The 26,202-nt window shown below is 43.8% G+C and overlaps 1 protein-coding gene across 1 annotated transcript; it reads right to left on the bottom strand.

Annotated features, from left to right (window-relative positions):
- Positions 1-1,307: 1,307 nt before the first annotated feature.
- On the bottom strand, positions 1,308-24,686 carry LOC308278152 (solute carrier family 5 member 4-like; the record flags this gene model as incomplete). Its single annotated transcript, XM_080717779.1, has 8 exons — positions 1,308-1,522; positions 4,631-4,730; positions 6,860-7,075; positions 10,468-10,636; positions 12,556-12,706; positions 14,300-14,407; positions 15,355-15,490; positions 24,681-24,686. 8 exons carry the CDS (start codon positions 24,684-24,686, stop codon positions 1,308-1,310), a joined length of 1,101 nt encoding a protein of 366 aa, XP_080573905.1.
- Positions 24,687-26,202: the final 1,516 nt, after the last annotated feature.

Genomic DNA, 26,202 nt, shown 5'->3' on the forward strand with positions numbered 1-26,202 from the left:
AATAAAAAAGAGGGCTGGAGGTATAGCTTGGAGGGAGAATGCTACTGGGTTCACTCCCCAGTAACTAACACACACACACACACACACACACACAGTTTTCCTTCTTGAGTTTTGGATTAGGGGCCAATTACCTCTCTGTCTCCCTTTCTCCCTGCCTGTCTCTCCCTCAGGAAAAGGAATGTCTCTCCTATGTCTGTCCCATCAATGTATTTTGGAAATAGACAACTTGTTTAATTTCACAGGCTCACAGCTGAAGGGAAATTTCCTCAGGCTGAATCATGTTCTGAGTCTCACCCATATCTGATTTAGTTGCAACTCTGTGCTTCCTGAGAGATTATTTTACTTTTGAGCTGATGCTGGAACAAACGAAAACCTTTGTAAGCCTTTGTGGAATGAATACATTTTGCTGTGAGAAAGACATTAATTTGGGGGCGCCGGCGTGGGATACTATGATCAAATGTGTCCCAAAAGTTCACTGTTGAAAACTAGTTTTCAGTGATCAGTGTGGACAGGCAGAGCCTTTAAAAGGAGATTAGGTCAAGGGCTCTTCCCTCAGGAATGGATAAAAGTGGTCATCACAGGAGCCAGGAGTGGGTTCCTAATGAAAGGAGACTGGCCCCTCTTCTTCTCTCCTGGGCTCTCTTCCACTTTGGCCTTGGAATGAGCTGGTCCCTTGATCTTGGAATGATGCTGGTCCCTTGATCTTGGATTTTCTAGCCCGTGGAACTGTAAAAATTAAATCCCTACTTTTTCCCAGGCTCGAGTATTCTAAGCATCACAGAACAGACTGAGACAACGCTGGTTGCAGGAGCTGAGGGTGTGGAGGAATGGAGGGTATTTGTTAGTCAAAGGACACAAATGTTCAGTGATAAGATGAATATATTCTGGGGATCTAGCCTGCAGGCATATTGTGCACTTGAAACTTGCCAAAAGCATAGATCTTAAGTGTTCTCTCCACGTACAAGAAAGGGGACTATGTGAATTAATTTGACTGTGATCATTAAATCATCATGTTGGACACATTAAATATAAATACATTTTCTTTGCTAATTATATTTCAATAGCCATAAAAAGATCTGGGGCCTATTTGCACGGTTGACACACTTAAAGGATAAAAGTGTACTAGTTTTACAAATGATCACTCTTTTTATTTACACAAGGAAAAACAAAAGCAAAATATCAAGTCTAAAGTCACCAAACTGTATAAAATCAACAATTGTGAATCCCCCTCGCAATACAACAACTGTAATAAAAAATCAATAAAGTTATATTTCACTTAGTAAATATTCTAGTGGCTCAGGCAGAGTTCAGGCAAAATAGGCATAGATAAAGACGGCGACAGCCATGAGGAGGAGGGCGTTGATGTTCACGACGGTCTTCCACAGGGGTTTCTCTGACGTGTCTGTGAGCTTCTCCTTCAAGGCTGCTTCCTCCTCTTTGGTCAGCTTGGGTACTAGCTTCTGAAAGCCGCAGAATAAGTCATAGGCCTTCTTGAGACACCCCTGAGATTTCTCAGGATGCTCTAAAACAAAAAGGAAAAGAAGAAAGAAAGACAAATTACCACAAAACATGGGAAAAGAAATCCTTACCAGTGTATAGTACAGATGAGTGGAAGAGATGATGACAACCAGCTGGGCTTCATGTGCACACCTGTAATACCAGTGTTTGGGAGGCTGAGACAGAAAGAGTGTGGATTTGAGGCTATCCCGGGCAACTTGGAGAGACCCTGTTTCAAAACAAGAAAAAAAAAAAAAAAAGGACTGCAGGTATAGCTCAAGGGTAAAATGACCCTGGGCTCAATCCCCAGAACCAAAAAAAGAAGGAAAAAAAAGATTACAACTATTTGTATTAGAGCATTGATTCCCAAAGCCTGGGATACTGCTGGGGAAGTGGGGTGCACAGTAACCTCTGGTGCAATTTAGAGCACTGAATAAAAATAAGGGAGCCGGGCGTGGTGGCGCACGCTTGTAATCCCCGCGCTTGGGAGGCAGAGACAGGAGGATCACGCAGGTTCGAAGCCAGCCACGTGCGCTGGCTTAGGAGACCCTGTTTCCAAATAAAAATGTAAAAATAGGTCTGGGAGTGTAGCCCAGAGGTAGAAGGGCTTCCAGGAACCCCAGTACCACCAAAAAAATAAATAAATAAAAATAAAAAATAAAAATAAGGGGGCAGTGGAACTGCCCAAAAGGAAGCTGTGTAATTTTTATTTTCCAAAACGGGGGCCAATAAGTTTGGGAATCTATGTCTTAGAAGATTCCCTAAGAAAATATAGATAAATGTGATTATATAAACATAGAATAGTTTTGTGGGTATAAAGTAAAAAAAAAAAAAACTAAGTAAAAAGTAAGAAAAGTGGGAGAAACTTGCCTACTATGTCCTAAAGGGTTTGATATCCATAATATAGAATGGATTTCCAAAAATAGGGAAGAAATAAACAACAGCAAAGAGAGGTGATAAAAAAAACAAGTTATTCTTAAGCTCATTAAAAAAAAATTAACACTATACTGAGAAATCAGTTCTCATCTATCCGTGGCAAAAATCCACAAGTTTATGAAGTCTGTAAGAAACAGGCACCGCTACATCGCGACATTGTTAGCAGCTAAACATAATCCAAATCATAAAGAAGAGAATTTGGAGCATATAAGAAAACTTCATAGGTATCAACCCTTTGACCAGCAACCAAATTTCTAAAAATATGTCCTAAGTATGTTGGCAAAAATACAAAAATTCTCAAGTACAAAGATATTTGTTATAGTATCAAAAAATTTGAAGCATACCTCTATACTCAAATGTCCATGAAAAATCATAATGTAAGTGAGACGATAGCCAGGGACAGTGACACACGCCTGTAATCCCAGTACTTGGGAGGCTGTGACAGGAAGATCACAGATTTGAGCTCAGACTCAGCAACTTAGTGAGGTCCTGTTAAAAAAAAAAAGCTGGGGGTATAGCTTGGAGGTAGAATGCCCCTGGACTCGCGGGGCGTGGTGGCGCACGCTTGTAATCCCTGCGCTTGGGAGGCGGAGACAGGAGGGTCGTGCAGGTTCGAAGCCAGGTGTGTGTGTGTATATATATATATATATATATATATATATATATATATAATATATATATTTATATATAATGTATATTTATATATAATATATATTTATATATTTATATTTATATATACATATATACATATACATATATATATATCTGGGAGTGTAGCACGGAGGTAGAAGGGCTTCCAGGAACCCAGTACCACCAAAAAAATGCCCCTGGACTTAATCCCCAGTAGCAGCACCAAGAAAGAAAGCATTACAAGAATTATATTTAGAAATAAGTGATAATGGAAGTTATATAAATTAAAATCTATAAAGTGCAAAAAAGGCATTATTAGAGGCAAATGTATATGGCCTCATGTTAGAAAAGAGGCTATAAATAAAGCAATAATTAATTAATTAACTAACTTGGGATTGAACTCCCAAAGCTGATGAATGAAGAAACAAAAATCTTACATAAACTGGATGTGGCGGCACATTTTGTAATCCCAGTACTTGGGAGGCGGAGACAGGAGATCACAGGTTTACAGCCAGCCTCAGCTACTTACTGAGGCCCTCTACAACTTAGTGAAACCCTGTTTTCAAATAAAGAATAAAAAATAGGTCTGGGAATGTAGCTAAGAGGTAGAATGCCCCTGGGTTCAAACGCCAGCACCACACACACACAAACACACACACACACATCCACACACACACACACACATCCACACATCCACACATACACACACACACACACACACACACACACACACAAAAAAAAAAAAAAAAACAAACCCCTACATATGTAGTTGTATCACCAGTGCATAACTGTCATCCATCAGTAGGTAAGAAGTACCTTCTAATAGGCCTCTAATGGTATTATTAATGGATATATATGATTCCAATCTTATAGAAATATTTCCACAATATGGAAAAATGGGCTTCCTGATTCATTCTCTAGGAACACTATGACCTTAATACGAAAACCAAAGACTAAGTACAAAACAGAAAAATCATACATCAGTCATGTCAGGAGCATAGGTATAAGAAAATAAAAAGGAATAGCAGGCCTCAACCCTCTTTTTTTGTGTGGTACTGCGGATTGAGCCCAGGGGCATTCTACCTCCAAGCTATACCCCCAGCTCTATTTTTATTCTTCATTTGGAAACAGGGTCTCACTAAGTTGCAGAGGGCCTCACTAAGTGGCTGAGGCTGTCTGTGAACCGTGGTCCTCTGGTCTCAGCCTCCCAAATACTGGAATTACATGCGTGAGCCACCACTCCAGGCCCTCAACCCTTTCTTGAACTTGAAGAAACCAAAACAAGCCAGGTGTGGTGGTGTATGCCTGTAGTTCTAGTACTTAGGAGGCTGAAACAGGAGGATTATAGGTTTGACGCCACCAGAGCAATTTAGTTGAGACCCTTAGCAACTTTAGTTGAGACACTTGTTTCAAAATAAAAAAAATAAAAAGGGCTGAGGTTTTAGCTCGAAGGTAAAATGCTCCTGGATTCAATTCCTAGTACCCCCAAGCTCCTTCATCCTCCTCCCCACAGGAGCAAATCTCACTAAAGCAAGCTCTGAAAACCAAAATGTAAGTCAGACATTACCTTCTTCAACACTGCCATCATCTTCCTGCCTTCTGTCTTGGGCATCTAAGTCTATTCGCTCCTCTTTACTGTTCCAAAGAGCCCAGCACAAGCGATACAGCTGAGGAGAAGCGCAGCAGGTTAAGAAGGTCAACTGCGGAGCACCGCCAAACTGCACCTTTATTGGTGGTTTGAAAAGTCAGACGGGGCCGGGCGTGGTGGCGCAGCTGGTAATCCCCGCGCTTGGGAGGCGGAGACAGGAGGATCGTGGTTCGAGGACAACCTCAGCTACTTAGTGAGGCCCTCTACAACTCAGTGAGACCCGGTTTCAAAGTAAAGAACAAAAAATAGGGCAGGGGGTGTAGCTCAGAGGTCAAACGCCCCTGGGTTCCATCCTCAGACCCGCAAAAAAAAAAAAAGAAAAGTCAGACGAGGCGGAGACAGGAGGATTGCGCAGGTTCGAAGCCAGCTGTGCTGGCTTAAGAGATCCTGTTTCCAAATAAAAATAAAAAAATAGGTCTGGGGAATGTAGCCCAGAAGAAGAGTTTCCAGGTAGAAGAGTTTGTAGGTAGAAGAGTTTCCAGGAACCCTAGTATCATAAAAAAAAAAAAAAAAAAAAGTCAGACTAGGTGACAGAGCATGGGCCTGAAAGAAATGGTCTCCTACCACTCACCAAAACATACTAACTGTTTAAAATTATTTCTATTTTTAGTTTTTCTGGAAGTATTAAATCTCCACATAGTATTCCTAAAACTCCTACTTCAGGATTTATACTTTCAGGAAAGTCAGAGATTGCTGGGTGTGGTGGTGCACGCTTGTAATGCCAGTATTCGGGAGACTGAGACAGGAGTATTGCAGGTTTGTGGCCAGCCTCAGCTACTTAGTGAGACCCTGTTTCAAAATAAAGAATAAAGAATAGGGCTGGGGGTGCAGCTCAGAGGTAGAATGCCCCTTGGTTCCATCCCTGGTTAAAAAAAAATGTCAAGAGAATAAATTCACTTACATGTTGTCCTTATCACCTAAGGGTTATTAGTAATGTCATTATTACCCTAGTTTGTTCAGGAACTAATTTTTTGAAGTACTGGGGATTGAACCCAGGGGCATTCTACCTCCAAGCAACATTCTCCAGCCCTATTTTTTATTCTTTATTTTGAAACAGGGTCTCACTGAGTTGCAAAGGGGCTCACTAAATAGCTGAGGCTGGCTGTGTACCTGTGATCCTCCTGTCTCAGCCTCCCAAGTACTAGGATTACAAGCATGCACCACCACACACAGCCCCATTTTCTTTATTTTTTATTTTATTTTATTTTATTTTTTGCAGTACTGAGGATGGAACCCAGGGACATTCTACCTCTGAGCTACACCCCAGTTCTATTTTTTTTTAATTTTCAAACAGAGTCTCACTAAGTTGTGAACGGCCTCACTATGGCTGAGGCTGGCCATCAACCTGCAATTCTCCTGTCTCAGCCTCCCAAGTACTGGGATTATAAATATAGGACAGCTGGGTGTGGTGGCATACGCTTGTAATCCCCCCCCCCTTGGGAGGCGGAGACAGGATCACGCTGGTTCGAGCCAGCCTCGCTGGCTTAAGAGACTCTGTTTCCATATAAAAATGTTAAAAAAAAAAATAGGTCTGGGAGTGTAGCCCATGGGAGTGTATACCGGAGGTAGAAGGGCTTCCAGGAACCCCAGTACCACCAAAAAAATAAAAAATAAAAAATAAGTATAGGACACTGTGCCTGGTTTTAGGGACTATTTTGTGTGTGTGTGTGTGTGTGGTATTGGGGTTCCTGGAAACCCTTCTACCTCCAGGCTACATTCCCAGACCTATTTTTATACTTTTTAATTTTTTTATTTGGAAACAGGGTCTCTTAAGCCAGTGTGGCTTGCTTCGAACCTGCGTGATCCTCCTGTCTCCGCCTCCCAAGCCCAGGGATTACAAGCATGCCCACCACGCCCAGCTTAGGGACTACTTTTTGCATTAAAAATTCAATTGACACATAATAAAATCACTGTGCATATTTTTGAAGGACAGACTGATAACTTGGTACATGTGTTCAATGTGTAATAATCAGATCAGTAATTAGTTTTTTTCATCTTGTTAAACGTTTATCTTTTTTGGTGTGTGGTACTGGGGATTGAACCCAAGGGAATTCATTCTACCCCTGAAATGATCCCATTGGCCTCGGTCTTATATAAAAGTTGTAGTTTCAGAAGACAAAGAGCGTATAGCCTTTTTACAGTACTCACATGAACGTCAGGAATGGGTTTTGTTAAGAGGGAAACTCCCAGGGTGACCAGAAGAGACACAAAAAAGAGGATGAGGGCATAGTACAGATAGTGCACTCCACAGATAATCTTGGGACAGTTGCTGGCAGCCACGCAGGTCTCTGTGCCATAGACAAACTCTGCAATCATGCGAACGAGGCCCATCACAAGTCCAACCATTAGACCCCAGAATGCTCCCTGTAAGAGGAACAAGAACGAAATAGTGTGTTCTGAAAAGATGAGGTGCTCATTCAAGTACAAGAGAGTTATTGCAGATACCAGCTGCAGCCACGCCCTCTCGGCATCTGCATTCCTGCAGTTCATAGGCGAGAGAAGGTGTGGTCGCTGGCAAAAAAGTATTCTCCACTCTTAGATATTCTTTCATAACTACTATCCTTTTGGTAATGATTCTTTTAACTTTCCACATGAAATTGCTCCGGTGGAAAAAAGATTAGGACGGCGAAAGAAATTAAATCCATGTAAAATATTCCTTCCAGTAAACTTTCAGCCTTGCTCAAATGGTAATTAGATGAGCCTTGTTCAAATGGTAATTAGAGGCAGTAGCAACATTCCAGTCCACCTTTGACCTTGGCTTTTACGCGTAGTAATAGTGATGCCTGGAGTTACAGCGACACCACCTGGTTAAAAATAGCTATGTCAAAACAAAGGACAAATAAAACAGATGTGTAAAGATGAAAGAAAGAAAGAAAATATGGTGAGAATAAGAAAGTATTTTGTATGAAGAAGAGCTTATCCTGAGATTGGCCCGAATGGGAAAGAGAGAATTAGGGTAATCAGAAAAGAAAAGAAAGTTGCAGAAGGTTAGTGATAGGAATATGGATTATTAAAAGAAGGAAAATGCTCAGCTGCTAGAGAAATATATCTGACAACTAAATCTAAAGACTTCATGTTATTTCTTGGTGTTTACCTGCTAAACTGTGTCATGAGTTTGTTTAAGTTTTCAGACAGCGGATAGCATTGCAGACAAAATCCAGCAGACATTCATCGAAGTTCCTTAAATCATCATAAAGGAACACGGATTTTCCTTACGATAACTATATGAAAGCTGGAATCTCGGACTTCGTCCCCCATTATATATAAAGGAGGACATTGGACTAAGCCCTAGTAATGAGAGCTCCGAAAAGGTTAAAGAAAACTCTTAAAAACTGGATTCTTCGAGTGATCTTAAAAACTAAATTCTTCAAGGGATTTTGGGTGTGGCTTTTAGCCAAATAGAAGCCTCTGCAGCTAAAGGGGGCTGGGCTCCAGAGCACAAGGCCCACCTGAGATAATGGGACAGATCTCAATCACAAAGACCTGGGACATCCCAGGCCTTACTTTTGTCTTGTTCAGGGTTGGTAATCTGCATGTGTATCTTGCTTTTGTACCTTGGGTGTTTTGCACTTCTTTTTACTAGAAATTCACTGGGAGAGGGGAATATATAAAAAATCTTGTGTCCAAAATAAAGTGTTCGATTGCACAAGAAGCATCGATCCATGTCAGGTTCTTTTTAAAGCGCCGATCATAGGATTATTTTCCTAGGAAAGAACCGCTACAGATGAGAATCTGTGGAAAATCACTCTATCCTTCCCCACCTTTACTGAGACCCTCGACCACAAGCAAACTCGCGCCCCATTGGACTAGCTGGCCTGTGACAAGTTATCATCCTGCCTGCCTTCTTAACTAAGGATGACCACGGGTCTAGCCTTGAGCAAAGGTTTGGGGACATCACTCTCCCTGGTCCTGGAAAACCAGGGTGCTGTTGTTGGTTTTTTGGGTTGGGGAACCCAGGGGCAGTCTACCTCTGAGCTCTACCCCCAGCCCTATTATTTTTTATTATGAGACAGGGTGTCATGAGGTTGGCAAGAGTCTCACTACTTGCTAAGGCTATCCTTGAACCTGCAATCCTCCTAATCTTAGCCTCCCAAATATTGGAATTACAAGCACGCAGCACCATGCCTAGCTTTTTTTTTTTTTTTTTAAGTTGAAATACGTTTTTTCTAGGCCTGCTGAACACTTCTCTAATTTGCTGAGATTTATCCTTGTCTCCGCCTCCCAAGTACAGGGATTACAGTGTGCACCACGCACCCAGGAACCGCTGCACTACTGGTTCTCCAAGTCCGGGATGTTACTGTCCACACTAAGTGAAACTGAGGTTTTCCTCTTGAGTCTTAAGAGACAGATTAAAACCTTATGATTTATTTTGTAGAATAAGTAAAACTATGATTTATATCGCACAATTTGAAGAGCTGATATTAAGTAGTTTTGAGAGTTCTGTTATACTCTTGTCAACTGGAGGTACTTATTTTTTCCAAGAAATTGATGGTGGTTGGAAGCATGTGCCTCTTGCTCCCCTGCTCATGATGCCGTGTTTTAGGAGCGCGGTATTGCATGGTTAAGAGTGTGGGATTTGGTCGGAGGAATACTGAATCTGAATCGTAAGACTTCATTCACCAAAGTGAAGTTAACATGAGGAAAACACAGAGACGTTGACTGCTCCTCACCTGCTTCTCATCTGAAAATTGTAATAATAAGGCAAACGCCCAGGAAAAATAAAGGACTGAATGTATGTGAGCAATTATTTGCAAGATGATAGCAATCAACATATTTTTATAGCACTGGGGATTATACCCAGAAGCATTCTGCCTCAAGAGTTCTACCTCCAGCCCTATTTTATTTTTATTCTGAAACAGGGTCTCACTAAATTCTGAGGGTCTCATTAAGGTGCTGAGGCTGAACTTGCACTACAGTCCTCCTGTGTCAACCTCCCAAGTACTAGGACTACAAGACCGCGCCACCACGTCCAGCTATTATTTTTTATTTCGAATCAGAATCTCGCTAAGTTGCTGAGGCTGGCCTCAACCCTCTGCCACCACGCCTGGCCAATTAACATACTTTGTGGTAGGTTTCCTTCTAAGCACTCAACATATTGTATTTCATCTAATCCTCATAGCAATTCTTTAAGATCGGCAATATCATTGTCTTCATTTTTATAGAGACTGCGTGATTTGATTCTATTAGGTAGCAAAGCCATAATTGGACCCTGGCAGTCTGTTGTCAAAACTTGTATTCCTTATCAAGGAATATATATGTACATAATATTTTATAAGAAATGTAAAGACTGGCTGGGCATGGTGGTGCATGCCTGTGACCCCAGTACTTGGGAGGCCAAGCTTGCATATTCAAGGCCAGCCTCAGCAACTTAGCAGAGGCCCTCTACAATCTAGTGAGGCCCTATTTCAAAATAAAAAATAAAATAGGGCTGGGGGTATAGTGTAGCTCAGAAGTAGAATGCCTTGGGTTCAGTTCCCAGAATCATCATCATCATCATCATTCAACTGAGAGTATAGCTCAGAAGTAGAATGCTCCTGGGTTCAATCCCCAGCATCATAAAGAAAAATTAATGTATAGCTGTACTCTGGATGTGGAATATAAATGTAAAGTATCTTCACACTCCAGAAATTGTGGCTGGTCATAATTGAAATGGAAATGGGTCTTGAGCTGTATAAACAGGATAGAAAAAATACCCAGTGAAAAAAAAACAACTTTTTTCACCGTAGTGGGGCAAAAGTTTTGCATCGTCCACTTGCCTGTTCATTGACTCGTTTACAGAGGATTGCCAGCAGGAAGACAGCGGCAATTGGTGGGCCCAAGTAGCTAGAAATGGACTCTGTGTAATGGATCAGCTGTCCACCTTGAGATACCTCTACCAACGGGACCCACAGGATGCTGATGACAATCAGGACAACGACAAACAGCCTGGTGAGGAAACAAAAGGGTTTCAGAATATTACAGTGACATGTGTGTTCAAGTTTATAGCAGCTCAACTTACAATAGCCAAATCATGAAACCAACCTACATGTCCATCAACAGACGGATGGATGATGAAACTGTGGTATATACACACAATTGATTCAACTCGGCAATAAAGAAAAATATGTCGTTTGTAGGAAAATGGATGGACATGGAGAATATAATGCTAAGTGAGATGGGCCATTCACTGAAGGTGAAGGGTCGTATGCTTTCTCTCATATGTGGGCACTAGGGAGTAGCTGGGATACAAGAGGAAATTTGGATGAGGGAGGGGGAGCCCCAGTTGAGTGAGGAAGGGTCCTAGGGAGGGTGGTGTTGGGGAAGAGAATACCCACTTCCACTGATTTTATGTGCATGGTATTTTATGTAACATGATCAAGGTTAATCTCAATATCACATATGGGGGAGAGAGAGTGGGAGGAAGAAGTCCACCAAGTGCTGTGAGCATGGATGTCCCTATCGCTCTTGTCAATGTAGTGGCGCTGTGGGCTCTTCTTCCTCTATTCAGCTACACTTTGTTGAATACGGAAATTAAAACTAACAGGCAGGCCGGGCGTGGTGGCGCACGCTTGTAATCCCCGCGCTTGGGAGGCGGAGACAGGATCGCGCAGGTTCGAAGCCAGCCTCGCTGGTTTAAGAGACCCTTTTTCCAAATAAAAATATAAAAATAGGCTGGGAGTGTAGCCCAGAGGTAGAAGGGTTTCGTACCACCAAAAACAAAACAAAAACTAATAGGCAGCTTGGTGCAGCTACAACAAGCCTTTATTACAAAATCAGTAGATAAGAGAAGAAAAAGCAGTGTGCAGGCATGCTGGAGAGCCCAAAAATAGACCTCTGACCCCATATCCATCGTCGGCCTTTAAATAGATATTGTATTGGCCTGTTCTTATCAGCGTTACCAAGGCAATGGACTAGTAACTTATTTCTTTGCCAGGTGGTGCCTCTTTGCCACTGGACGATGCACCTACTAAGTGTAATAGTTGCTGCCCCTTCCTGCCTGGGTGCCTGCACAGTACCCAGGCATGGACTTCATTTTACATCTTGGAAATTAATACTGGAGCAATTCTACAATACTGGCACAACTCTGAGCTACATCATAATATTTTGGTACAGGGCACCAAAAATACATAAAGAAAAGTGAAATGAGTGAACTGAAACAAACAAACAAACGAACAACAACAACAAGCTAGGCATGGTGGTGCATAGTTGTAATCACAGTACTTGGGAGGCTGAGACAGGAGGATAATAGGTTTGAGGATAGCCTCAGCAAATAGTGAGACTCATTACCTAGTGAGACCCTGTTTCAAAATAAAAATAAAATAGAGCTGGGGGCTTAGCATGGAGGTAGAATGTCCCTGTGTTCAATTCCTAGTGACAAAAAAAAAAAGGCTAGGTGTGGTGGCGCATAGTTATAATCTCAGTACTTGGGAGCCTGAGATAGGAGGATTGTAGATCTGAGGCCAGCCTCAGTAACTTAGTGAGACTCTCAGCTACTGAGCAAGACACTATCACAAAATGGAAAATAAAAAGGGCTAGGGGTGTAGCTCAGAGGTAGAATGCCTCCGGGTCCAATTCCCATATAAGAACCAAACCAAACCAAACCAAAACCTACCCAAGTGGGTGGGGAATGTTTAACTTGTTATGATGTGATTGGAGCAGTTGTGTGAGGGGCAGGACTGAACAAAAAACACCCGGTGGCATTGAGAGCACACCCGCGTTTGTGTAGGGAGAGAGGGGAGCTAGATGAGGTGGCTTCTTATCACCCCCTCTCCACTGCAGACCTTTCTGCTCCTTGCATGGAAGCCCAGGGTCCAGGCATCTCCCTTGCCCAGGGTAATCCTAGCTGGAGGTTGGGGTGCCCTCACCGTCCTGCCATCAGGAGCTCCCTCTCGGATGCGCGCTTCCGGATCTTGGTGTAGAGGTCCATGGTGAAGAGGGTGCTGGCGCTGTTGAAGATGGAGGTCAGGGAGCTCATGAGGGAGGCCAGCATGACCGACAGCATCAGGCCGCGCAGTCCTAGGGTGAAGAGGGTGCAAGTGCTGGCCAGCACCTGGCTGTCCAGATCCTTGAAGTCTGGAGCCAGGGGTGATGGCCCATGCCTGTTGTCCCAGGACTTGGGAAGCTGAGACAGGAGGGTCAAGGTTTCAGGACAGTCTCGGCAACTTAGTGAGGCCGTCAACAACTTAGAGATCTGTTTTTTGTTTGTTTGTTTGTTTGTTTGTTTGTTTTAATTAGGGTGTCATTAAGTTGCTACAGGTCTTCACTGGCCTCAATCCTCCTGTCTCAGCCTCTCAAGTATCAGGTTACAGACCATAATGCACCATTATGCTTGGATGATAGACTCAGTTTAAAAAAAAAAAAAACATAACAAGTCAGCCTTGCTGGTTTAAGAGACCCTGTTTCCAAATAAAATATAAAATAAGTCTGGGAGTGTAGCCCGGAGGGTTTCTGTGCCCCTTCTCCTCTCTGACACACATGGCCATTTTGAGCATGAAGGAGCTTCCTTCCTTCCTCTACTCTTTTGTATTAGGGATGAAGCCAATCCCCATTTTATTCTAAAACTACATCCCTATCCATATTTTATTTTTTTTAATTTTGAAACAGGGTATCACTAAGTTGTGGTGGGCCTTGCTAAGTTGCTGAGGTTGCCCCTGAACCTGTGATCCTCCTGTCAGCTTTCCAAGTACTGGGATTTACAGGTGTGTACCACAATGCCTGCTTCACTGATGTTTTCTAAGTACTCAAGCAGTAAATGGCACATAGCACACACTCAATAAATAGTTATAAGTAGTTTGAGATCCATTATTTGAGTATCACTGGCCTAAAGAAAGCATGATATTTAATCTCTGTTATGGTTTAAATATAGAGTGTCCCCTGAAAATCTCCTGTATGAATGTTCAGAGTTGATGTGGTTACGTCGTGAAGGCTGTCATCTCCTAAGTGTGTAATGGATTTACTGGGTGAGGATCCAGGTGGGTGTGGTGTGGATGGAGGAAATGGGTCCCTGAGGCTGTGGCCTTGGGGAGGTGCTGTGCCCATAAATCCCCTTCCTGCCTCTCTCTTCCTGGCCTCTGTTATATGAGAGCAGGGCGCTTGCTCTCTCCCTCTTTCTGCTTCCCACCATGCCCTGAGCTCCAAAGACCTGGACTGATATAGAATGAACCTCTGAAATCTCCAGAACTGTGAGCAAACAAATCTTCCTCCCTCTAAGTGGTATGCTCAGTTGTTCTGGACCACAGCAGTGAGAATGATCATTGAGACAACCTCTAAAGAAAGCGTGATACTTAGTCTCTATTCCTCCAAGCATGTGCGTCTGTGGCTATAGAACTCTTACTGACAGAGAGCTTATTTGAATCCTCTTGACTGACTTGGAAGATGGTCCTACACCTGAGGGAGTCAGGATTCTTCTAACAGAAGCTGCACTGGCATCATCTCTGGGAGCTCCAGGCCTAGCATTTGGCTGGCAGGATGCAGAAGGTGCTTGAGGAAACTCTCTGAATAAAACTGAATTAATAGAAGAAGAAAGTACTAAGCATCACTCCTCAGCCCTTCCTCCTGGCCTTCTGTGGACCAAGCCTCAGAGGCTGTGCTCCAGGGACACTGACTTACCAGCGGGCATCAGTTCCAGCACCAGCAGTGGGTAGGCGTAGTTAGTGCAGCCAACCTCGACGCCACAGTGTTTCATACACTCAGAAGGTACTGAACAGGCCACGATGTCTGTGGAGATATGCGGGGTGAGTTCAGGGAGAAGGCCAGCCAGATACAACCCACAGACACTGGAGGAAGAGCCAGGAATGGGGTCACATGCCTGTCATCCCAGTACTTGGGAGGCGGAGACAGGAGCATTCAGTGTGAGACCGGCCTCGGCAACTTAGATTCTATTTCAAAATAAAAAATTAAAATGGGCTGGGGTGTAACCTGGAGGCAAAATGTCCCTGGGTTCAATCCCCGGTACTCCTCCCCCCCAAAAAAAAGACACCACACTCAACACTGCAACTCACATCTGCTGAATCATACCTTGTCACTCAGTGCCTGACATGGTGTTCTCTAGACTTTCTTAAAGCCACTCGTGACAAGGGACCTCACAGCTTCCCATGCTAACAATGAGACGGGCAGGTGGGTTAAGAGGTGAGGACACTGAGCCATGTATGCCAATGTCTTCCGCCGTACATGCGGTTCCTTCCACCTGCGACTCTACTTTTCCTTCTCTTGTAGCATGGCATTTTCTTTTCTCAAGGTTTTATCCTTCTTTCCTTCCTTCCTTCCTTCCTTCTTCTCTCCCTCTCCCCCTCCCCCTCCTCCTCCTCCTCCTCCCCTCCTCCTCCTCCTCCTCCTCCTCCTCCTCCTCCTCCTTCTTCTTCTTCTTCTTCTTCTTCTTCTCTCTCTCTCTCTCTCTCTCTCTCTCTCTCTCTCTCTCTCTCTCTCTCTCTCTCCCCCTTTCATACTGTAAACTAAAACCGAGGGGCTTCTACCTGCAAGCTATCTTTCTGTGTGTGTGGTATTAAACCCAGGAGCATTCTACCTCTGAGCTACATTCCCAGACCATTTTATTTTGAAACCAGATCTCATTAAGTTGTGGGGGGCTTTTCTAAGTTGCTGAGACTGGCCAAAACTTTTTATTTTGAAACTGGATCTCATTAAGTTGTGGAGGGCTCGTGGCTCACCTGTGTATAGGATGCGGCTGATCATCCCCGGCATCACCATGAGGAACAAGGGCAGCAGCTTCAGGTACCCACACATAATGCAGGCAGCCTTCACGTGAGACATGTCCTTGCCACACAGGCAGCGCTGGACGATGACCTGTGGGAAAGCATCATGCACTAGGAAAACAGCCAGATGATGGTTTCCCAGAAGGGGAGTGTCCCTTTGCAGGATTTATTTAATGGATTGAATCCAGAGGCATTCTGCCTCTGAGCGACACCCCCAGCCCTATTCTATTCTATTTTATTTTTAATTGGAAACAGGGTCTTAGATATGGAGGGCTTCACTAAATTCCTGAGGCTGGCCTAAAACCTGTGACCTTCCTGTCAGTCTCCCAAGTACTGGGATTATAGGCGTACACCGCAATGTCTGGTTATTTTTTATGTTTTTGTTTCTTAAAATTTCTTATTGGCGCGCTGTAACTACATACATTAGTGGGATTCACTGTGACATGTTCACATGTGCCCATAACGTGGCCATTTTCATCCCCAGGATTCTCTTGCCATTCTCTCCTCCCTTCCTCTTGACCCCTTTTTGTACGGCACTGGTCTCTTTTCTATTTTCATGAGATTTCCCTTCTCCTCTCTTCCTTTTCCCCCATTTTTTTCTCTCTAGCTTCCACGTATGAGGGGAAACATACGACCCTTGACTTTCTGAGCCTGGCTTTCTTTGCTTAAGATAATGCTTTCAGCCGGGTGTGGTGGCGCACGCTTGTAATCCCAGCATTCGGGAGGCTGAGACCGGAGGATCGGGGTTCGCGGACAGCCTCAGCTACTTAGTGAGGTCCTCTGCAACTCAGTGAGACCCGGGTTCAGTGAGAATAAAAAATAAGGCAGGGGGTGTAGCTTGGAGGTCGAATGACCCTGGGTTCCATCCCCAGTCCCACAAAAACCAAACCAAAACAAAACAAACAAAAGATAACGATTTCAAGCTCAGTCCATTTCCTTGCAGAGTTGACTATTACAGTAAGAAATGATGTCGAGCTGGGTGTGGTAGCACATGCCTATAATCCAGTGTGCCGGTACTGAAAAACTGCTCTGGTATTAATTTCCAAAATATAAGAAAAGCAGTCAGAGCCTGGGTGCTGCGCAGGCACTCAGGCAGGGATGGGCAGCAGCTCTTACAATGCAGCGTTCCTCTTTCTCTGCCCTTTGTCCTAAGTTTACTTACAGTAAAGCCTTTAGCACTAAAAATATGTAGAGACAATTAAAAACCGTAAGACCACAGTGACTGCCTGGGGCATTTCAGAACCATAAATATAAGGTGAAGCCAGGTAGATCTTTGACCCCTGCACTTAGTAAGCGCATCATCCAGAGGCAGAGGCACCACCTGGCAAAGAAATAAGTTACCAGCCCTTTGCCTTGGTAACGCTGATAAGAAGATACCAGTTCAAAATCTCTATAAAAACTGAGGTCCCGAAAGGGAGTCAGAGTTCCATTTGGGGGCTCTCTAGTGTGTGTGCCAGCATGCTGCTATTTTCTTCTCTTTTCTTTCTATTTCCTGCTGATTTTGTAGTGAAGACTTGTTAAAGGTGCACCAAGCTGCCTATCACTTTTAATTTCCTATTCAATAAATTTTAGTTGGGCCCACAGTGCTGTATCAGACGCTGAGACAGGAGGATCCCAGTTCTGAGGTCAGCCTCAGCAATGTAGCAATGTAGTAAGACTCTCTTTCCAAATAAGAAATTAAAAAATAGAGTTGGGGTTGTAGCCCAGAGGTAGAAGACCCCTGACTTCCATACTCAGTACTACAAAAAAAAAAAAAAAAAAAGGAAAAGAAAAAGAAAAGAAAGAAAAGAGAAAGAAATTTAAAAAAGGGCTAGGGGCCTGCTTGGAGGCAGAACTCCCTAGGTTCAATCCCTAGTACCACACACAAGAAAAAAAGCTGTCCTGGCCTGTTCCAGGGGTAGCAGGCTATTGTGAAATATGAATTTGGTTTTCATTGCATTTTATGGCACTTGACTCCTAAAGCTCTTTGGGATCTATATAATAACAAGTGTCCAAGGTGGGCGTGGTGGTGCATACCTGTAGTCCCAGTACTTGGTTTCCCAGGAATTTGGGAGAAACCTGGGTGCTGTGCATTTAGGCAGGGAGGGGGAGGCAGAATTCTCAGCACCAAAAGTGATTAGCAAGTACACAAAAGAGCTGTAGCCCAGGGCCTTCATATTTTAAAGACAAGTTTACATAATAAATAACTTCTAGCAGATAAGCTAAAACTTCCCAAGGATGTGGGAGGATGGTACAGGCCTTCGTCAAAGGGGGAAGATACCATGTGACCTCTCATTTTGTTGACCAAGTAACACATCTTGGTCTTAACAAAGACTTGCACTGGAGACAGGGGTGAGCCCACACCTGCAGCAGGGCAGGAAGAAGGCTTCTGGTCAAGCAGGATGGGAGATAGTAAATCCTCATAATCATATCAAAAGGCTTGCACCAGAGCTAATGGGCAGACCCACACCTTTGTTAGGTCAGAAAGACTATTGGTCAAGCAAGATGAGAGATAATGAATCTTTATAAAAACTGTTTTCAAGGCACTCCATATGTCCCTCTCTCTCTGACATAGTGCTTTAAAATTCTGTCCCTTCTTTCTGCCTTTATAATAATAAAAGTTGCATACGCTTGCAGAAGTATAGTTCTGGATTTTTAAAATACTAGCTAAGAACAAGAACCCACATCCTTGTCATCTCAGTCCGTTACAAGACCTTGGTATATAGAAGCTGATATACACTGGCTAAGTTACTGAGGCTGGCCTCTAACTTGTTCTTTTCTTGTCTTAGCTTCCCAAGTACCAGGATTTCAGGTGTGTTCTATCATGCCCGGCAAGGCATTTTCAAATATTCAAGTTCACACTAAATTTACTTCCTATGAGGTGGCTTCCTTCTATCTTAGGAAGCTACTAGATGATCTGATTGTCCTGAAAAAAAAAAAAAGATTAAAACTAATGACAGGGACTTCCGGGAAGATGGCGACGGAGTAAAACGGGGCTTACGAGCCCCGCTAACAACCAATCTCTATTACCACAAAATCAGCCCCTTTCATAGCCAGAAAACACCATCAACAGAGAAACAAAAAATGTAATTTTAAGGGACAGAGGAAAAGAGGGCTGGAAAAACAAGACACCAGAAACCAGACCGCAGTGCTGCAGTCGGAGCCGTGGCGTGAAGCGGCGGGAGCCATTTTGCCTTGCAGCACCAGGCTCCAGAGAGGAAGGGAACTCATAACGGAGCTCAGAAACCAGAGAGGAGATACACCGGCCTCACGCCCGAGAACGCGGCAGCAGCGCCTTACTGATGGCGGCAGTGGCGAGTTCACCTGACGGCACCAGACCAACACACTCAACAGCCCACCAAGCTCCAGAGAGGAGCGGCGGACAGTGAGCCGAGGTAAGCCGCTGTGGAACAGCCGGGAGGAATTGGACAGATTTCTCAGCACAGAGAGCATCTAAAGCTCCCAGGGGCTAGGCTCAGCGCACCCTGCAGGGACTCAGAGTGAAGTTCAAAAACAGAAAAGAAATATGCCAGCCTCACAGCCGAGGGCGCGGCAGCGGCGCCATATTGCTACCGGTGGCAGCAGCAGCAAATTCACCGAGTCCACGACAGCTCCATCTGCGCACTCAACAGTGAGTCAAATTGGGACCCCTAGAGGAGAAATCCCAGTACTGACTCCCAGGGACTTGACCCAGTGGGGGAGTGGTGGTGGCAGAGATATCACACCATAGGAGAATGCCCAACCTGGCACCCCCCCATGGTCTAAAGCAGCCTCTATCGACTCCCTGGGTCTGAGACTCTGTGATACAACCCAGTAAAGGAGTAGTGGGAACTGAGATAACATAGACTCGAGATCCAGAGCACCTTAAGTGAAGTCGTAGCGACCCAAGGAAAGAACCCAGAGAAGGCACAAACTTCCGAAATCATGGGAAAGAGGAATAACAATGCAGCAATGAATGCCCACAACCCCACAACATCAGAACCTGATAAAACAGAAAATCAGAGATTTCTAGAAGATCAAATCAGGAAAATAACTATACAAATAATAGAGGTGTTTCGAAAAGAATTCAGAGAGAGCCAAAAAAGAGATAAAGGATGCAATTAATGAAGTAAAGGCCTCAATTCAAAGTACAAACAACCGATTAGACCACATGGAGAATAGAATCTCGCTCTTAGATGATGATCAATCCAAAAATGAACGCATAGTTTCTAATCTAGAAAAAAATATCCGACAGCAGGAATCTGACATTGAAGAAATATGGGCCCATTTTAAGAGAGCTAACCTAAGAATAATTGGAATAGAGGAGGGAAAAGAAAAGAAAGTGAAACCAAAGGGATCAATAATCTCTTCAAGGAAGTAATAGCAGAAAATTTTCTAAACATAGAGCAAGAGGTTGATACACAGGTCCGGGAAACTTATAGAACTCCCTTTAGACAGGATCGGAGAAGAGGATCCCCACGCCACATAATTGTCAAAATGACCAATGTGGAAGCCAAGCAGAGAATCTTAAAGGCAACAAAAACAAAGGGCCAAGTGACATTCAGAGGCAAACCAATTAGAATCACTCCAGACTTCCCAAACCAAGTCATGAGAGCCAGAAGGGCTTGGAGTAACATATTCCAAACTCTGAAAGAAAACAACTTCCAGCCAAAAATTTCCTACCCAGCAAAACTTTCTATCAAATTAGATGGAAAAATAAGAAGCTTCCATGACAAACAGAAACTGAAGGAATTTATGTCTTCAAAACCAGCGCTAGAGAAAATACTCAAAGAGATTAACTACAAAGAAGAAATAGGTAACACACACCAGAACCAGAGAAACAAGAGTTTCCATCCAACAGACAACGAAGATTGGTTATCTTTGGAGATTCATTTTTTATGTTAGTCTTTTACCTATCTCTAAATTGTATTGTTTGCCTTTATTGTTGTTAATTTTTAGGATTTCTATTTGGAATATTAATATACCTTCAGATATAGCATTTGGAAATATTTTATCCAATTCTATTAGTAACTTTTAACTCTGTTTACATTGTCTTTGGATATACAGTATTTTTTTATTTTTTAGGGAGTTTGTATAATCTTCTGTTGCCTGTGCCATTGAAATCATATCCAAGAAATCACTGCCAATTTCAATGTTGTGAGGTTTTATGACCCAGATTTTCTCCTAAAAGTTTATAGTCTTAAGATTTATATTTAGGTCTTTTATCTATTTTGAGTTAATACTTGTATATGGGATTAGGTAAGGGTCCATTTTTATTCTTTTCCATGTAATTATTATTTTTCAACAATATTTAGTTAAAAGATTATTATTTCTACCACCAAATGTTCGTGGAAACCTTGTCAAAAATAACTTGACAATAGAGGGAAGAATTTAGCTCTACGCTTGTATTTAACTCCAATGGTTTATATATCTGCCTTTAGAACAGTACTACACTGCTTCAATTATTGTAGCTTTAAATGGTTTGAAATCAGAAAATATATATCTTCTAGCTTTGTTCTTTTTCAAGATCGTTTTGGGTATCTAGAATCCATATTCCATATTAGGATAGATTTTTTTCTGAAAAATAAATATATAAATATATGATAGTTTCATCTAAAAAAATAGAAAAAAATATTCTCTGGTAAGAAAGAAAGCAAAAAGAAATATTGAAATGTTATCTTTAAGTCTTCAAAAGCTTGGTATCAGACAAATGAAACTGTTATGTGAGATTATCATTTTTAATTTTGGATAAATTGCTATAATACTAGATGTCAACCACTAAGCCAAGCATGGGAAGGAGGGATGGGGAGAGAATGGGGTGGGGTTCGGGTGGGGGCTGACTGGGCGATGTGTGCATGTATGTCTACAAAAGTTTGTATCCCACTATGATGTATGAAAACAGTGCATCAATTAAAAAAAAAAGAATAAAAATAAAAAGACTAGGGCAGGGCTCGGAGGTCGAATGTCCCTGGGTTCCATCCCCAGAACTGAAAAAAAAAAAATCATTTGCACACATGGCTGTCTCCACCTTTGTTGGGGTTGGTACAAGTGACCCCAATCTACAAACACAAGAGATTGCCCTTGTCCCTGCTGAATGGTCATGCCCCATTATCTCCTCCAAAAGCAAAGCAAAAACCAGCTCTTCCCAGGTAAAGACATTTGGGGAGGCAGAGACTGTCCCTGAGGAAGCTCATGTATTGGCAATACGACAGTATTCAGAGGTGAAATGACTGAATCAGGGCTGGCTCATGCTCGCTCTCCTTCCTCCCTCTCTCTCGCTCTCTCTCTCTCTCTCTGCCCGTTCCCTAGCTGCTCTGAACAGATGTCCTCAGCCACACCCTGATGCCATGTTTTTGCCTTGGAGCCAGCCAGCCATGGACTAAACCTCTGAAACTGTGAGCCAAATAAACCTTTCTTTCTCTGAATTTTTGTTTTGTCTTTGTGCTGGGGGTTGAGTATGGCACGGAGGGTTGAATCCAGGCACATTCTACCCCTCAGCTACATCACCAGCCCTATTTTTTTCTTATTTTAATTTTTGCCTTTTTTGCGGTACTTGGGATGGGACCCAGGGGCATTCTTCCTCCAAGCTACACCCCTCGTCCTATTTTTTAGTCCTTTTATCCTTTAAAACAGAGTCTCGCTGAGTTGTGAAGGACCTCGCTAAGTAGCTGAGGCTGTCTGTGAACCACGATCCTCCGGTCTCAGCTCCACGCCCAGCTTTTTTTAAATTTTTTTTTTTTTTTTTTTTTTTTTTTTTGGTGGTACTGGGGTTCCTGGAAGCCCTTCTACTTCTGGGCTACACTCCCAGACCTATTTTTACATTTTTTTTATTTGGAAACAGGGTCTCCTAAGCCAGCGCGCGCGGCTGGCTTCGAACCTGCGCGATCCTCCTGTCTCAGCCTCCCAAGCGCGGGGATTACAAGCGTGCGCCACCACGCCTGGCTGCTTTTTTTAAATTTTGAAACAGGGTCTCACTAGGTTGATGAGAGTCTCACTACTTGCTGAGGCTGGCCTCAAATCTGCAATTCTCTTGTCTCCGCCTCCAAGTAATGGTATTACAGATGTGTCACCATGCCTACCTGCTGGGATGAAATTTTAGCAGTGCAAACAGGATCCTGTCTCCAGGTGCTAGAATTCCTTCCAAGGGGCTTTCCAGTACTGGGGAAATGGAGGCCAAAGCCCCAGGCTCCAACGCCTTGTGAGGCCTGGTCCTGTGGCCCTGGCTCAGCTGCTTGGCCTCCGCCCTCCTTTCATTTTTGATGTCTGCCTGCTTACTTTGCATATGCTCTTTCCTGTGCAAAACAATCTTCTTCCCTACTCTGCCCACCCCTTAACTGCCCTCCACAGGGAGGGATCCTGGAAGCTCCCTGTGCAAACTGCTCCTAGCATCTATCTGTCATGAACACTTGCCTTAGCTCTCAGCCCCCGGATTTCCCCCCAAACACACGCACGCACACCCACACGCACACATGCATCCCATTTAGGACAGGCCCTGGGCTGGTTTTGCTCCCAGTGGTATCCTCAATATCCCCACACACAAGAAGGAAAGTCACTCCTTGTTGGGTGGACCATGGGTAAGGGAACAGCGAGGCACCTGCCTGGCTCTGGCAGGGACACACACCCTGGTCTGCTTGGAGGAACCCAGTGTTCATTTGTCCTCCATGCACAAGTGTCCTCATTCATCTCAAGTGACATGATACAGAATCAGCCCAGTTACTGGAGAGAGAAGGGTTCCCCGGAGGTTCTGCTCTTTCCCAGCTCCACATTGGTTCCCACTCTCCCCCCAAAGGCTATAAAGCTGCTTCTTGCTCCCTCAACATTTCTCTTATTATTCTCCCTGCTGGCTCTGGTGGCTCACACCTGCAATCCCAGTACTTGGAAGGTTGAGACAGATTGGAGGCCAGCCTGGGCAATTTAATAGCAACTGAGCAAGGCTCTCAGCATCTAGTGAGACTGTTTCAAAACAAAAAAATAAAAAAGGCTGGGCTGTAACTCAGGGTAGAATGCTCCTGGGTTCAATCTTCAGTACCAGGAAAAATATATTCTCCATGCATTAGCCCAAGTGCCAGACATACATAATAATTCTGTGTTCCCATTTCAATGCAGAAGTGTCCTCCTAGAGTGTTACCATGGTGACTGAATGATGTCACTACCCTAGAAACAGTTGCCTGGGAGATGAATGATGTCACTTCCATAACCATCTGGGTGGAATGGGGTAACCAGGAAAGCAAAGGGGTTGGGAAGCAGATGCAGAAGGGACAAATGTAAAAGGCGGAAGGAAGGGAGGAGCAGGGAGGAATGTAGGAAGAAAGGCCAGGAAGAGGATGGGGAGCATCCCAGAGCAGGAGAAAATAACAGAATGTGAAATGGACAAGTTCCCAGAGATCACCACAAGCAACGACTTTGCTTTCACAAAGGCAGCCGGAAGGTGAGGATTTGCTCCAGGTCACGTCACCAACTTACAGATGATGTCGGCCAAGCCTTTGGTTTTTCATAGGGTTCATCAGTAGATTTGAGTGGGGAAATGAAGGATTTCTTTGTCTTTTTTTTTTTTTTTTTTTTTTTTTTTGGTGGTACTGGGGTTCCTGGAAGCCCTTCAACCTCCGGGCTATCCTCCTACGGGCTACACTCCCAGACCTATTTTATACTTTTTTATGTGGAAACAGGGTGTCTTAAGCCAGCACGGCTGGCTTCGAATCTGCGCAATCCTCCTGTCTTCGCCTCCCAAGCGCGGGGATTACAAGCGTGCGCCACCATGCCCTGCTTAGTCATTTTTACAACTCCTGGTCTCAGCTGGGCATGGTGGCACACACCTGTAATCCCAGTACTTAGGAGGCTGAGACAGGAGACAGGTTTTCAGGACAACCTCAACAACTAGCAAGGCCCTGTTTCAAATTTTAAAAATAGAGCTGGGAGTGTAGCTCATAGGTAGAACGACCCTGAGTTCAGTCTCAGGTACCAAACAAATGTTTTGGGTGGAGACCGTTCTGTGTCTGGCCAGCTGTATGAACGCTAAAGTCCCACAACCTCGCACCTGTCTCACTGGCAAATGGGGACAAGATCTTGCCAGAAAGTTACAAAAATGCAAATACTTTAGCAATTGTGAAAGACATTTCAAACATAAGCACAATTTTATGACTACAAAGCCGGGTATTTCAAAGCTACCAGCTACATAAAGCCAATAGCTTTGAAATACCTAACCTACAAAATTGAAGTGAAACCTATTTCCGCTTAAAATTAGGTCAACCTGGAACAGGCTTTCAAGGGAGTCATTAGCACCTGAGGGTCATGTCACTGCTTTTGAATGAGAAAGTAGGTTATACCTCCATGCTCTCGGGTTCTGTGACTCACCACAATACAAAGCGAAGACAGACTGGCTGGTGGCCCTTCCATCAGTCTAGGGCCACGCTTCAGCCAAGATTAAGGTGTTTTATGACCTCTGTGTAACTGAACCTACCCACTTGAGCAAACACGCTTTGGCACTGGAGAAGACAAAAATTGGGAGGGGCTGGGACCCACATCACTCAAGACACAGGAAAGTGATGACGCTGAGCCTCCAGAGATGAAGCCAGCCAGAAGCCAGCCAGGTGTGGGGGCGCCTGCTTATAATCCCAGCATTTGGGAGGCTGAGACGGGAGGAGCACAGTTGGAAGACAGCCTCAGCTACTTAGTGAGGCTCTTTGCAACGCAGTGAGACCGTTTCAAAATAATAAAAAATAGGCTGAGGGTGTAGCTCAGAGGTAGAATACCTCTGGGTTCCATCCCCAGTACCAAAAAACAAAACAAAAAAAGATGTCCAGGGATGAAGCAAATGGGAGTCTGCAAAGGATTCGGCTTTTTTAAATTTTTCATTTTTAATAATACTTAAAACTTTTTTTTTTTTTCAGGTCTGGGGATGGAACCCAGGGACATTCAACCTCCGAGCTACATCCCTGCCCTATTTTTTATTCTTTATTTTGAAACTGGGTCTCACTGTGTTGCGAAAGGCCTAAGTAGCTGAGGCTGTCCGCGAACCGCGATCCTCCGGTCTCAGCCTCCCGAATGATGGGATTACAAGCGTGCACCACCACGTCCGGTTTACTTACAACTTTTTTGAGCTGGGCATGGTGGCACACACTTGTAATCCCAGTGCTTGGGAGGCTGAGACAGGAGAATCACACAATTTCAAAGCCAACCTCAGCTACTTATTATGACTCGGAGACCCTGTTTCCAAATAAAATATAAAATGGGTCTAGGAGTGTAGCCCCGAGGTAGAAAGCCCCTGGGTTCCATCCCCAGTACCACAAAAAAAAAAAAAAAAAAAAAAAAAACTTTGTGTGTATGAGGTACTGGGGATGGAACCCAGGGATATTCTACCTCCAAGCCCAGCTCTTTTTCTTATTATTTTGAAACAGGGTCTCACTAACTTGCAGAGAGCTTAAGTAGCTGAGGCTGGCCGTGAATCTGTGATTCTCCTGTCTCAGCCTCTCAAGTACTGGTATTACAAGCATGCACCACCATACCTGTCTTAAAACTTTAATACTCTCACACCAGGCATGGTGGTGCATGCCTGTAATACCAGCACAGGAGGCTGAGACAGGAGAGGACAAGTTCGAAGCCAGCCTCCACAACTTAGTGAGACCATTTCCAAATAAAAAATAAAAAGGGCTGGGGGCATAGCTCCAAGGTAGAATGCACCTGGGTTCAAGCCCCAGCACTACACACACACACACAACTAAAAATCATTTCAAGTAGTCCAGACATGTTGATACACAACTGTAATGTCAACGACTAGTGAAGCTAAGGTAGGACCGCAAGTTCAAAACCAGCCTCAGCAAGTTAGCGAGACTGCGTGTCTGTGTGTTA

The sequence above is a fragment of the Muscardinus avellanarius genome, assembly GCF_963383645.1.
Source record: "Muscardinus avellanarius genome assembly, chromosome: 21".
Taxonomy (NCBI): domain Eukaryota; kingdom Metazoa; phylum Chordata; class Mammalia; order Rodentia; family Gliridae; genus Muscardinus; species Muscardinus avellanarius.